General features: G+C 36.2%; 1 protein-coding gene across 3 annotated transcripts in view; it reads right to left on the minus strand.

Moving 5' to 3' along the window:
- The window catches only part of GRM7 (glutamate metabotropic receptor 7), a 496237-nt gene that overhangs the window by 319248 nt on the left and 162981 nt on the right, over nt 1-14008 (minus strand). For all 3 annotated transcript variants that reach the window (XM_034431643.3, XM_034431644.3, XM_034431645.3), the window contains exon 2: nt 8161-8377. In XM_034431643.3, the coding sequence (XP_034287534.1) occupies nt 8161-8377 (217 nt within the window). The remainder of the gene's footprint in view (nt 1-8160; nt 8378-14008) is intronic.

Here is a 14008-nt window from a genome sequence, read left to right on the forward strand (position 1 = left end):
AATCTAATCCCTTTGCACATTTTGCAAAATGTGATCTAGATTCGCAACCACTTCAATTTTTTGAAGTTTGAAATCCACATCACTTGGCATTTCTAAATAGTTGAATTTGGCACACTTTTTATTTCTTTGCCCAAGTTTTAAATGGTATCTTCTTGATTGCTTGGGGAATCCTCCTATATTCATAGTTCCTGCTGGAAGAACAGGTGGCAGTTATTGCTCTGTACAAATCTTGTCTGCCGATTGCACCCATTTCTGAAATGTGGGGGGTGGGAGGATTTGCTCATGGTCACACATACATTAGTCTTTTCCTGACTTGATTACTGCAATACATTCTACAAAGGGCTCATCTTAAAGACTATCCAGAAGTTGCAGCTGGGCCAGAATGCAGTGACATACACGGTCCCTGAAGTTCACTAAAATTACACTACTGCTTTGTGAGTTGCACTGGTTTCCAATTGCTTTCTGAATACAATTCAGAAAGCAAGGTGATCACCTTGAAAGCCCTGCATGGCTCAAGAAATGTTATTTGCAGGGCCACTTCTCTCTGAGGCATATACCCATCCCACTAGGTCAGATAGAGTGGGAGTGCTCCTTTACATGCTGTCATCTGATGGAACCTTGAAAGTGTGCTTTCTCTGTAGCTGTCCCAGCCTTTTGGAATAATCTGCCAACTGAGATTCAAGTTGTCCTTACCTCTTTAACGTTCCAGAAGGCTGGAAAGATCTAGTTGTTCCTCTAAGTGTTGGGCTAGAATGAAGATTTAGTCAGAAGAATAATAGTATGGTTGGTTTGGTGTAGTAGCAAGGATATTGTGGTTGTTATTTACTGTTGTTTTTAAAATAATAATTGTGTGTGTGTGTATGAGAGAGAGAGAGAGATGGGTATGTAAATGATAGATGATAGATGATAGATGATAGCTAGATAGATAGATAGATAGATAGATAGATAGATAGATAGATAGATGATAGATAGATAGAAAGATAGATAGATAGATAGATAGATAGATAGATAGATAGATAGATAGATGATAATAACAGCAGCTATGTGATAAATTTGGCTGTGATTCAGCAGTATCACCTTGGAAAATTAGTGCACATTCAAGAAAGTTGTGTTTTAAAAATATGCCAGGTCTATCTTGCATCTAAAGAAAGGGGGATTTGCAAAGGAATAAGCATTTATCAGAATAATTATATAAGAAAAAGGATATCCTGGGCTAAAAAATAAAACTGCATTAGACTGGATTTTTAAAGTTTTTAACCATTTGCAATGGCTTTGCACATTGCTTGAGATGCGTGAAGATATCTGGCCTCTCTCAAGTCTGGATCAACTCTCAAAAAATAGAACAGTGTATCTTACATTGCTTTTGGGACAGTGCAATCAACTAAACTTTACAGCACAAATAATGGGAAAACTCATTTTATAAATACATAGTTACAAATGGCTGTAAATTGGATTTTTCTCTTATTAAGATGTAATGAAATTTGCAGAAAAGTTAGCATATTGTAAGTGGAGGAAGAATGCCATATTGCACTGAAAATTATGTTTTACACGTGACTGATTTAGATAGGTAAACAGGCAGATGATAGTTAAACAAAACAGTTTCCACCTGCTCAAAATCCTATTTTGAGATGTTTCTGTAGCTATTTTCAAACAAATAGATGGAGGAAGGGGGAGTACAAAAGGACAAAAAGAAAATGTTGTGGCAAGAAATAAATCTATAGATAAGGCCTCTGAGGAAAACATCTAAGACTGTGATGGTGAACCTATGGCACACGTGCCCAAAGTGGTACGCAGAGCCATGTCGGCTGGTATGCGCAGTGTTGCCCGTTCCACTTCCAGGTTTCTGGTGCACATGTACGCGTGATGATCAGCTGTTTTTTGTGTGTGCGGCAGTGCTGGAAACTGGAAGAACTGGTCTTCCGGTTTCCGTTGTGCACATGCGTACTGGCTAGCTAATCGTCGCATGCGCATGCATGCCAATAACCAGAAGACAAGCTGGCCAGTGCACATGTGCGCTCCAGAAACCAGAAGTTCATTTCCCAGTGCGCGCGTGCCCACTTGACAGCTTTTCTTCCGGGGCACGTCCCCGATGAGCATGCACACATGTGTGCGATCCCTTTTCGACACTCGATGCCGAAAAGGTTCGCCATCACTGATCTAAGAGAACAGACAATGCCAATCAAGCAGTGGTGGGGTTCAGCTAGTTTGCACCGGTATGGGCAAACCGCTTGTTAAATTACCTGCGCTGCAATGGAGAAATGGACAATGGAGCAGCCAGCACGAGGGAAGGAGAAGGCCGCTTTCCTTCTTTCTTCTCCCTACTCCTCCTCCTTCCCTCTGCCAGATGTTCCATTTCCCATTTCTTCAATGCAGCGCAGCACCCAGGATCCACTTTGATAGCCGGGGGGGGGGGTAATTTAACAACTGGTTCATCCAGGGTCAATTTGGCCATCACTGGAGGCTCATTATGCATGTGCGATGGAGCTGGAGGATGGGGATGGGCCACGCCTCCCACGACAGCCGACCTGGTCCTGTGCAAGCAGGTTGTTAAATTATTTTAATTTCACCACTGCAATCAAGTAGATAAATAAGCCAAATGTTTGCATACTTGTGCATTTACTCACATGCTTATTTTAAAAGACTTTGTATGGCTACCCGTCTTGTAAAACACACTTCTGGGTGTCTTGCAACAATATAACGCACAACAATATTAGAAAACCAATGGTAATAAAGCAATAAGTAATTGTCTAAATCTAAAAGAGTGAGGTGAGCAAAGCGTTAAGTTCTTTCAAGTTTTTGCCACTGCTGTCCCCAGGGTGCTATGATCAGAGCAGCTGATGGCAGTCTGATTGCAATGATCACTGAAATTTCAAAGCGGTCCTGTCAGATACTGAACCCAACACTCCCATAAAAGTGTCTCAGAAAACCAGGAAGCCAGAAAGCAAAACAAAATATAAACTGGTCCATTTATCTGGTTGGATGGGGATGCTTCCTTTTCATTCAGCATATTCCCAACTGCTATAAAATGGCAGGACAGTTTTGTGGAGGATCTTGAAGGAGTCATGAGGCAATTTAGAGACAGATTTCTATGTCAACTTCTATTTTCAAAAATCCCAAATTGCTCCACTCCGCTCTGAATTCTTGTTATCATCCACAGCATACTGAATACAACAATAAATAGGCCAGATTCAGACAGATAAAAGCATTCCCTGAGAAACATTCCTCCTAATCATTGAAATAGATGGAATTTCTCAGAAATTTCAGCAGAAGCTACTTCTTATTTTGTATCCATTCCTATCCGTTTCATTTTGCTTCCTAGTAGATCAGTTCCAGTTCCACTCCTAAAGCTCACATACAACATGCTTATCCATGGTTAATCTAATTTTTAAGTTTCCAAAAAGTAGGCTAAATTCTTGTTAAGGATATTGTACAAAAGCACTGTCTCAACATTTGTAATCCAGCCCTGACCTCACATACTAAATACTATTTATTGCAATGTTAGATTAGAAAGAAAATTGCAATAGCTTATCCCTTTAAATAATTGGTTTTTCCTATAGCAGCTTGCTGTTACCATACAACATCACAATATTTCACAAGTAGATATTTTGGTGTTATGCCTTTGTGTGTGTGTTTGTGCACCATTACTTGCATGGGACTGTCAGAGGAAACTGATTCTATACTGCTTGGAACCATTTTTTTTTTCAAAATAGGCCTGAAGCCAGCATGGAGATCAGTTTAATTTTCCTCCCAATAAGTCCCTTGACAGAAAACAGAGGTTTTTTTTTATCCTATTCATGGCATAAGGACTCTTGATGTAGATTGCCTTTTAATTCACTAGAAAACAGAATGTGCAGATATTAGATTTCTACTGGTATCTATTATCTGATATATGAAGATAATATACTGTACACTGCTCAAAAAAATAAAGAGAACACAAGCATAAGACATCCAAGATCTGAATGAATGAAATAGCCTTATTTGTTCAATACTTTGTTCATTACATATAGTAGTTTTGTGTTCCCTTTAGGTGTTTGACCAGTGTATAAACTACTGTATGTAAAGAACAAAGTATTTATTAAGGCTATTTCATTCATTCAGATCTCAGATGTCTTCTGCTTTGTTCCCTTTATTTTTCTGAGCAATAGATAGATAGATAGATAGATAGATAGATAGATAGATAGATAGATAGATAGATAGACAATATATATCAAGATAATTTTTTATATATATATATATATATATATATATATATATATATATATATATATATAATGTATTATCTTGATATATATTGTCTATCTATCTATCTATCTATCTATCTATCTATCTATCTATCTATATATATATATATATATATATATATATAAAGATAATATATGTGCAAGAAATCTGTTAACTTTTGCGAATCCAAGTTTTCCCAATCCAAATGAGAATTTCTGAGCCAAGGATACCTTTCTGAAAATAATCCCCCAAGGAAATTTCAGAGGGGAAAAAACTTAGAAGAAGTAAATGTGACAAAGAAAACACCATCATAAAAGTCCTTCATCACCATGGAAGATGGCAGTATAGCTACAAATGATCTACAGATTCAGAGTTCACTGCTTAAGTATCAGCTTTTGCATTTTTCACATATGACCTTTTCAGTGGTGGGTTGCTACTGGTTTGCCCCGGTTCAGGTAAACCGGTAGCGGCAGTGGTGGGAGGCCCCGCCCACCCGCCCACCCACCTGGACGCTTCTGCAGAAGCACCATGAATGTGCACGCGCCCACAAGCAAACTGGTAGCAGAGGGGAACCCGACCATGGATATTTTCCTTTCTACTTTGTGTGATTCCCAAAGTATGCCATTCTATCCAACCCAGAGGAAACATTGGACAATACGAATCTGAACTGGAAGTAGTGCAAGATTGGAAGATGTGGAGAGAACTGCCCCATAGAATAGTCAAGAACTGGACACCACTGAATGGATAACATCGAGATATAATCAATCTAAACTGGATAAAGTCTCTAATTAGAAATAAATCTGGAATGAGCTTTCATAGCATGATGTACAACAATCGTATTTCTATATATCATAATTTTCATTGTAAAAACTATTGGAAGAGAAGGAATTGGTGGAATAACGTTTCATGGATGGGAAGCAAGATATCCATGTATAATAAATGAGGAGAAACTGTGCCCTATTCCCCCAATATATATCTAATCTCCAAGCCATTAAGTGTGGTAAAATAAATAGAAAAGAAGAACAGTACCCATTTTCGCATATCACACTAAACCAGCATATTTAATTGTGCTTTGTTGGACAAATTATAGGGGTCTGTTTTAAGCCACAATTGGAAAGATCACAAGTGGCATGAAACAAAAACAGATGACATAAGTGGTGTGTGTGAGCCCAGGCAATATAATGGAACAATGAATCCATCATGGAATGGATTTTTTTTTTAAAAAAAATCAAAGCTGGAACTTGGAATATTAATTAGAGGTCAATGGATGTCAGGAAATTGGAATATTAGTTAGAGGCCAGTAATATTTTTAAATATCATTTAGAAAAATTAAGATCCAAATATTCTACAACTCTGAAGCATTGTAAGTGTATGATTAATTATTTTAAGAAGGAAGATTATGTTTTTAAAACGGAATTGTTTTTTAACAATTATCAACTTTGTTTCAATCTAAATAAATTAATGTGCATCTTGACAATATGGCTGAGTCATTTCTATTAGCACCTATTGGATATGTTGATAATTTTACATAGATATCTTAATCAGTAGACAATTGCTACACATGTGCACAATTCAGCAATGCAAAAGCTATAATTTTAGCTTTAGAAATGAATAAACTTGTATTTCCATTATTAACCCACACGTGAGTTTCATCCATTCCTGTGACACTGAATCTCAGAAATTTTCCCTATATGATATTACATAAATATGCATCCAGACAAATGGGAAAATGCAAGCAAATACCAATATTTTCTTCAATACCAGCATGGAGAATCTTTCTCATAAAGAATTCTGTTTTAAACTGCAGCACTACCACTAAAGCAAATTCCTACATGAATGAAGAATAGAATACCTTTAATTACTCAGTGACAATTTATTGCATTAGTAATTATGGAGGTGCTCTTTAATATATGAATAATATAGGCAGACCAAACATCTAAATTCTGATGCTATCTGACTGATTATTTAATATAAATAATCAATCAGATAGAGTGATCTTGTATTCACATTCTTCACATGAACTGTTTTAGATTAAAAAATCTCATTGGATAGCAAATCTATCTGATAAATATTTAATAGGAATTTGTAATCTAATACTATGTATTTGCTTAATCTAGTTCATTTTAGCACAAAATCTTTAGCCAAAGAAATTAGTTAACATCATTTATTTCAAAGACTTTCAGTTAGGAATAGAAAACCTGTGGCCTTCTGAATGTTTCAGAACAACTAATCCAGTGATGAGCAATGCTGAATATTGCATTTTGGTGACATTAGGAAGGCTACAAGTTCCCTGTCTCTGGTCTGGAGAATAATGCATTTAATAAAGTAAGATATGTTTCAGTCACAAATCATATGTATAGCAATGGTTCTCAATCGTTCATATCTTAAGTTCCATCAATCATTTTCAAAGAACCTGGGTTTCACTAAATTGGGCATGCCTGATTTAGGCAGGTGAATGGCTTCCCACCTGCCCAGTTTAGGCAGATGAATGGCTTCCCACCTAGACTACTATTGAATAAATACCATAAATACCGTATTGTATTAAACACAATACTATATGATGTTTCTTGCACTTGATGTAATTCTGTTTGTTCTCCTTGTAATCAAGGAACAAGGAAAAAACCCTCAACAACACAATGAATGTGCTTTGTATATATTTCCCCATTATTATGATATTTTAGTGAACAATGTTAACTTCGGGTTATTTTCTGTGAATGTTCTCTTTTTATTTCAACTGTTATCATTATTATTGTTCCAATATGATTGGTACACAATGGATACAATGAATGCTTTAATCTAAATATATCATATTGTTTTCTCAAGGCAATAATAAACAACCACAGCAAATGCTTTTTATTTAATTAACTCTTTTTCATGTATTCTTATTTGTTAATCTATCAAATATTTTAGTTCAAAGAATTTGAACTAACAAAAGATTAGCTTTCCTGTACCTTGGGATGTTCCAGAATGGTGAGAAACCATTTCTTTCACAAACATTAAATAGCTGACATATTCTATTGTAGAGAAACAGACTGTATATTTTTATGTTAGTGGCTTTCAAACTATGTCCCCAAGTATTCTGGGATTGTTTGGAAATTTGTCAGGGACTTAGCAGTGAGATTCTTCACAACACCAGATAAACCTAGATAGAATAGAGTTTTCCCACAGTTACTGATTTGGATTATATTATGCATCAGCAAAAGCTTCTATTCTAATGCCAGAATGTGCTACAGAATCTTGTTTGAGCATTTTAATTAAATGTAGGAGAAGTTGCTTAGCATACTCCTTAAGGAGCAAAAGATGGCCAACACATAAACATTTAAAAATCATTGATTTATTTAAAATTGTTGGAGTAGTAGTGCATAAACCTCTATGCAGTCCTTGAATACAAATCTCATGGTTATTTCAATACTATTTCAGAAGTAATAACATTTGATCCCTCTATCAGAAAACAAGAGATTTCCTTCTTAAGGCAGCCCATACAATTTAAAAAGTGTGAAGCTACCTGAAAAAATTTACAAGAATTATCTGACACAGAGTGTGTATCTAAGAAATTATCAGCTTCAGAAGTACTCCTGACTTGAAGAGATAAAGACTCAATATTGTTGCTCCAAAATATAAGATTTCTAACAGTGGGGAATCAAAAATTCAATATAATTTCACTGTTTTTTCTTTTCCTAACAAAGTATTAATGCCATTTATTCCTCTGACCCCTAAATGCTTATATCTGAAAATTCCTACAAAAGTCAAGAATAGCTTGAAGGACCTTTGAAAGAAAATGATAAAATGCAGAACTGTTTTTTAAAAAAATATTCTGTAACACGCATACATACACATTCACATATACCACTTTGGTCCTGAGGTATTTATTTATTTATAAAATATTATAATTATAATTTACACAATATTATATTACATGCAGGGTGATTCCTCACCTACCTGACTCTCTGGAAATTTGTATAAAAGATTCCATGCCTTTTTCACCATAGCTGCCTTCAGAAGCCAAGGTGGAAACATAGTTCCATCCCAAAGCTCTCACAATGTCCACCATTGCCTGGGCTTGGAAGGAATCCGGAGGAACAACCCGTGAGAAGAAATCATAGCGCCGGTCATCACTTAACTCTGGTGCAGTTGAAGCATAACTGATTTGGGGTATCTATAGGGAAAAAGAACAGTTAATGGGACTTATGAATTGATAAACTCAACACATGTACAACACAATTAGTTTCAGCTGTAATACAATTAGCCTTCCAGATGCTCATCTGTTACTTTTTATCTTCATCAGCCCTTAAGTGAAAGTCAATGAAGCTATCTTTCAAATAATTTTCATCACAGGAATACTAATTGGTAGGTATTATTTCTATCAGCCTTGAACCCCAAACTTTCATTAACTTGCTTTTGATCAAGGATAGGTTTATGTATATGCCTAGATTTAATTGCAGATAAACTTGAAGTAAATGCAGCTGCTGAATCAGTTTGGTGCTGGGTGAATTGCCCCTAACGTTTAAACATCTGTAGTGATTTGATATTTCAACTTCCTCAGGTTACTATATGCTACCATCATTTTGCACTGGTTATCATCCATTTCATTAACAACCGTTGTCTACAAATAATAAATCCAGTTAATCAGATACTACCATCTCCAGCATGATGCCTCCCCAAACTCCAGTCATTTAGTGAGGTAGGACAACTTCAAGGAGCAGTTTGATTCTTAAATAAGAAAAATGGGTTTCTTACTGAATACATTTCTTTTGGCTCAAGAGGGAAAGTGACACCGAGAAGTATAAGCAAAATTCTGAGGTGTTTTAAATACAATAAATGGGGCTCTTTTCTCTGCCTGAAAAAAGGAGGCCTTCATCCAATAATATTTTTCCCCAAAATAACCCTTCTTCTTTCTAGCGTATTCCCACAGGTGCAGGTCTGCTTTTCGGATCACTGAACGCCACTTTGCACAGTCAGCTGCATCTCCAGGGTGCAGGCCCATGGCTTGCCTAACTTGTTCCCAACAATAATCCTATGCCACAAATTTCTGAAAGATTCCCTGAATAGTTGAGATATGAACAAAAAACCCTATGAAATGGAGTGGGAAGATCACTGCCATACTTCTACTATTAATGTATTTTTAGTTATTTAAAACATTTATATAGCTGCTGGTCTTCTAACCAACTCTGAGTGTCTCCCAATGTATGTATGTATATATGTATGTATGTATGTATGTATGTATGTATGTATGTATACATGCTAACTAATAAATCCCATTGGATTAATTGGTCCTGATTCCAAGTAACAAATACACTGTTTTTCAAATTTATCAAAAAAAACACCCCCATCTAGATTAACAGAATATTTTCACTGTTTACCAAGGGGCTAGATAAACATATTAAAAATGTACATGATTAAATTGTTACAGAATCACATTCAGAGCTTTAGATCTTTTCCTTTTTACTCTAGTTGGAAAAAAAGTGAATATAAGTACAGATAGCATCGAAGACTCTGCAAAAACATATTATTGTACTTTTAATTTTTTCTCTCCCTCTTCTCATTTTTTTTTTTTATTTCTCATAAACATGTCTTAAATGTACAGTCTCTTATCCATTGTTAACTATACATATTCTCTTTTAACTTTCTTATTAGTTCATTCTTCATCCTAAAAAAATTAAGTATACCTGGGGTTGCTCTTCTACCATTCTATCTCCCTTATTTTACAACAATCCTTCTTCTCCTTCTCCTCTCTTTCCCTTCCCTCCCTTCTTTTATCCTCTTTTTCTTTCTTCTTTCCTCCTCTCCTTCCCTCCTCTCCTTCCCCTTCCTTTCCCCCACTCCTCCCTTCTTCCTCCCTTTCTAACCTTCTCTCCTACTCTTATTTCCCCTCCCTTTCTTCCTCTCCTTTTCTCTTTCTTCTGTTTCTCTCTCTCCTTCCTCTCTTCTCCCCTCCTCACTCTTCTCATTTTTGTTCCAATACAACTTGCAGCTTTGTAGTCCATTTTTTATTATCTCTATTCCCTGAAGGAGCATTGCCATTCCTAGGTATATAGTCATCAACTTAGATATACAAAGCAAACAACATCTGCTCAAGTCAGTCTTTTTTAAAAACTATTTTTTACTATAAGTCTGGTTCATTCACTAAATTCAGTTCCTGAATAGTCAGGTCACTGATGAATTATAAGCTGCGAATTTGTTCCCAAGGGAATGCTACATACCTGTAAATAAGCAGGTATTTGTATAAATAAGCAGTATATTTGTAATAAATATAAATCTGAAAGAGAGTCTTAGGGAATCTGAAAATTTACATCTTGCTGGGATGTAAGTAATGGATTACTTAATTACCATGGACAGTGCATGGTCAGATCTCAAGGGCCTTTTGACATAGAAATGACACCCTTGTTGTGTATATAAACTTGCACATTTATTGAAATATCTATCCATCTTTCCAATGCTGAATTCAGATGATCTCTGTATCTCAGGCAAAAAATGCATACTCATGAAGGTAAACCAGAGATAACCCGAAGTGGTAAAAGAGGAGGAGATGGAGGAGGAGGAGGAGGAGGAAGAAGAAGAAGAGGAGGAGGAAAATACAGGTTTTGTCAAACTCTCAAGTAGGCACAAATTAGGGTTTGAACAATACAATTAGAAGTAATATTTGTTTTATTTCAGAAATGGTCAACATTGCAAACTGTTGAAAACCGTTGATTAATTTGATAGTTTGATGGTGAAACAGAACTTACATACATTTCTAGTTGACATCTAGCACTCTCTGTTTCCATGCCCACCTTTCCACACACGTGCATGTAATGTAATATTTATTTATTTAATTTATTTATTAGATTTGTTTGTTGCCCATCTTGCCATGGCAAATAAATTTAATAAATAAATTTGTATTTATTTGATAAATATTTGACATCCATTTCTCAAAATCATTCATTTTAATTCTCAATTTTTTTTCTCTCAATTATCCCTTCTTTATCTTAAATAATGTCAAAACCATCACACACAAAAAAAGAACCCAGAATCTGGTGTCTCTATAATGATGGCCCCAAACTGAATCCTTGACTTACAAACAAGCAATTACACATTGTTCATTACCTCCATTACCTGCCCAAACATCCCCACTTTAAAAGGCCCTGCATTAATGGCTTTTGCATGTTTCTGAATTCCTTGCCACTTAACGGAATCTGGACTGCAAAGAGGCAGAATTAGTTTGGTAAATGTGTATGTTGTAATATTGTGCTGACTTAAGGATGGATACGTAGAAGCAGGAAAAGGCCTAACCTGGATTTGTTGCCCTTGCAAAAAGAACAACATAAACATCTACTCTGTTTTCCATTTCAAGAAATTTCATCACTAAGTTTTTTTTTTCTTTAAGTGGCCTTTCTAAGGTCAGATTACCAAACAGGGGTGGGAAAAACTGAAACCTGAAGGAACCACAAAGTACAAGGTATTTGGGGAGGAAAGTCAGGTTGAGACAAAAGGGTTGCGGGGAGTCTGAAAAATTTAAAAAATTGAATGTAGCATACAAAACACTTATGGTCACTATCTTTATTCCACATGCATTGCTGCTGGCAAGTCCACTAACTATTGTTGCTATAATATTTCCCTAAACTTCCCTAAACTCTGGCTGAAGTTGTCAACTGTGAAGCCATATATTATCACATCAAATTTACATGGAACAAATTATGGATATCAAGTCTAGTACAGCACGTAGGACCACAATTGAGCCCAAAATATATGTTGCTAAGTGAGACATTTTTGTAAAGTGAGCTTTGCCCCATTTTACGACCTTTATTGCCACAGTTGTTAAGTGAATCATTGGAGGTGTTAAATTAGTAAGTTAAGTGAATCTGGGTTTCCCATTGATTTTGCTTGTCAGAAAGTCGCAAAAGGGGATCACATGGCCCCGGGACATTGCAACTGTCATAAACATGAATCAATTGCCCAATGTATGAATTCTGATCAGGGATGCCACAATGGTTATAAGTGTGAAAAATGGTCATAAGTCACTTTTTTTTCAGTGTCGTTATAACTTTGAACAGCCACTAAATTGAGGACTACCTATACAGATTTGCAACATATTCACCATGTTAAATGGAGAGAATCTCCATTGCGATCAATTATCGTGATCCTCACAAAGTTGGCTGGTAGGTTTAAAAAAAAACACCACCTTATCCTCAGTCGATTCTGGTTAGTAGAAGAATGCCTTATTAGTGAGATCAATCCATTCAACCTTTCCTTTTTCACATAGATGAGTAAAACAGAGCAGCTTTTAATCTGGGAGTGCTGAAATTCAGTTTAATTAAGGTGTGGTGCTTTTGAAACATACACATACCTTTTTGGCATTATATCTTATATCTTGGGTCTCCATTGAAAAACAAAATTTGGGTCAGGTGGGTGAAGGGTAGGGATGATAGAAAAATGATATAGACATGAGAAGAGGATGAGAAGGAACATTGTAAACCAAGATAAACTTGATAGGGGATTTAGCTTAACCAGGGGTGGGTTCTACTTACTTTTACTACCGGTTTGCAATGGGAGCACGCGTGCATGCGAGCACTTCTGCGCATGCACAGATCGTCAATTATGATGTCTGGGTGGGTGGGCGGAGCCTCCCGCCACTTTACTACCGGTTCTAAAGAACCGGACAGAACCAGGAGCAACCTACCACTGAGCTTAACATATAATAATTCAAAGAGAAAGACTTTGCTTCCAAATTGATATTATAACACAATCTGGCACCATCATATTTTACTGAAAATAAGGGAGAAGGCAGCTTACCTTTGAAAGTTATAGTTTTTACAAGAAGAGAAAGCCATATCAGTTTATTTGCTTAATGGAAAATAGGCAGCATCTCCATACAAACACAAAAGAAGTAGACTGAAGTGTCCTTACACCCACTGCTTCCCCTCCCCCCACCCCATGAGTGAGTTAGTCTGAATTCAATTTATTCTTCCTGGGTTCTGAGTTTGTCAATAGGTGTAAATCAAGAATTTTGGCTTTAAAACAAACTACTTTTTTCAAGAAAAATACAGTTCCATGGATGGCTTGTATAATAATTTTTTAAATCAATTCTCATGCCTGAGAAATCCATAATTTTTGATATCTTGAGAGAACCACAGAAAATTTGTAGCTGGCTGATTTATCACTTTCTTTTGAAATGCAGCTTCTAGCTTATATATAAAAGCTAGTTGGGTGTTTGTTAAAGTAGAAATGAATTTGTAGGGATGAGAGGAAATAAAATCTCAGCATTTGGGTGGGATTATTATTTATGCCTGCAGGTATTTAATTTTATTTTTTTTTATTGTCACATAACCGGCATGGATTCTTTTTAATCAGGAGGGAATAGGCTATATATGGTTTAACATTATAACAAACCAAGAAGCAAACATGGTGACATTCTAATGGAAAGCTTCAATAAAATGAATTTCATTTCCACTCTAAAAGTCTGCTAAATGCTCTGTCTTCTTTCTGAATGCTTCTGCTTCGTACACCTGCTTGTCTGTTCTATCTGTGAAGGAAAAAGGGTAAGGTGCATTTTCCTGCAAAAAAATGTTGTTTAAAATATTACAGAAATATATGAAAAGATTCAGAGGTGGCTTTCAGCAGGTTCTGACCAGTTCTGGAGAACTGGTATCAGAAATTTGGAGTAGTTCAGAGAACCGGTAGTAAAAATTCTGACTGGCCCCACCCCCATCTATTCTCTGCCTCCCAAGTCCCAGCTGATTGGGAGGAAATGGGGACTTTACAGTATCCTTCCCCCGGCGTGGGGTGGGAATGGAGATTTTACAGTATCCTT

The sequence above is a fragment of the Pantherophis guttatus genome, chromosome 2, assembly GCF_059756535.1.
Source record: "Pantherophis guttatus breed Tessera chromosome 2, ASM5975653v1, whole genome shotgun sequence".
In the NCBI taxonomy this organism is placed as follows: Eukaryota; Metazoa; Chordata; class Lepidosauria; order Squamata; family Colubridae; genus Pantherophis; species Pantherophis guttatus.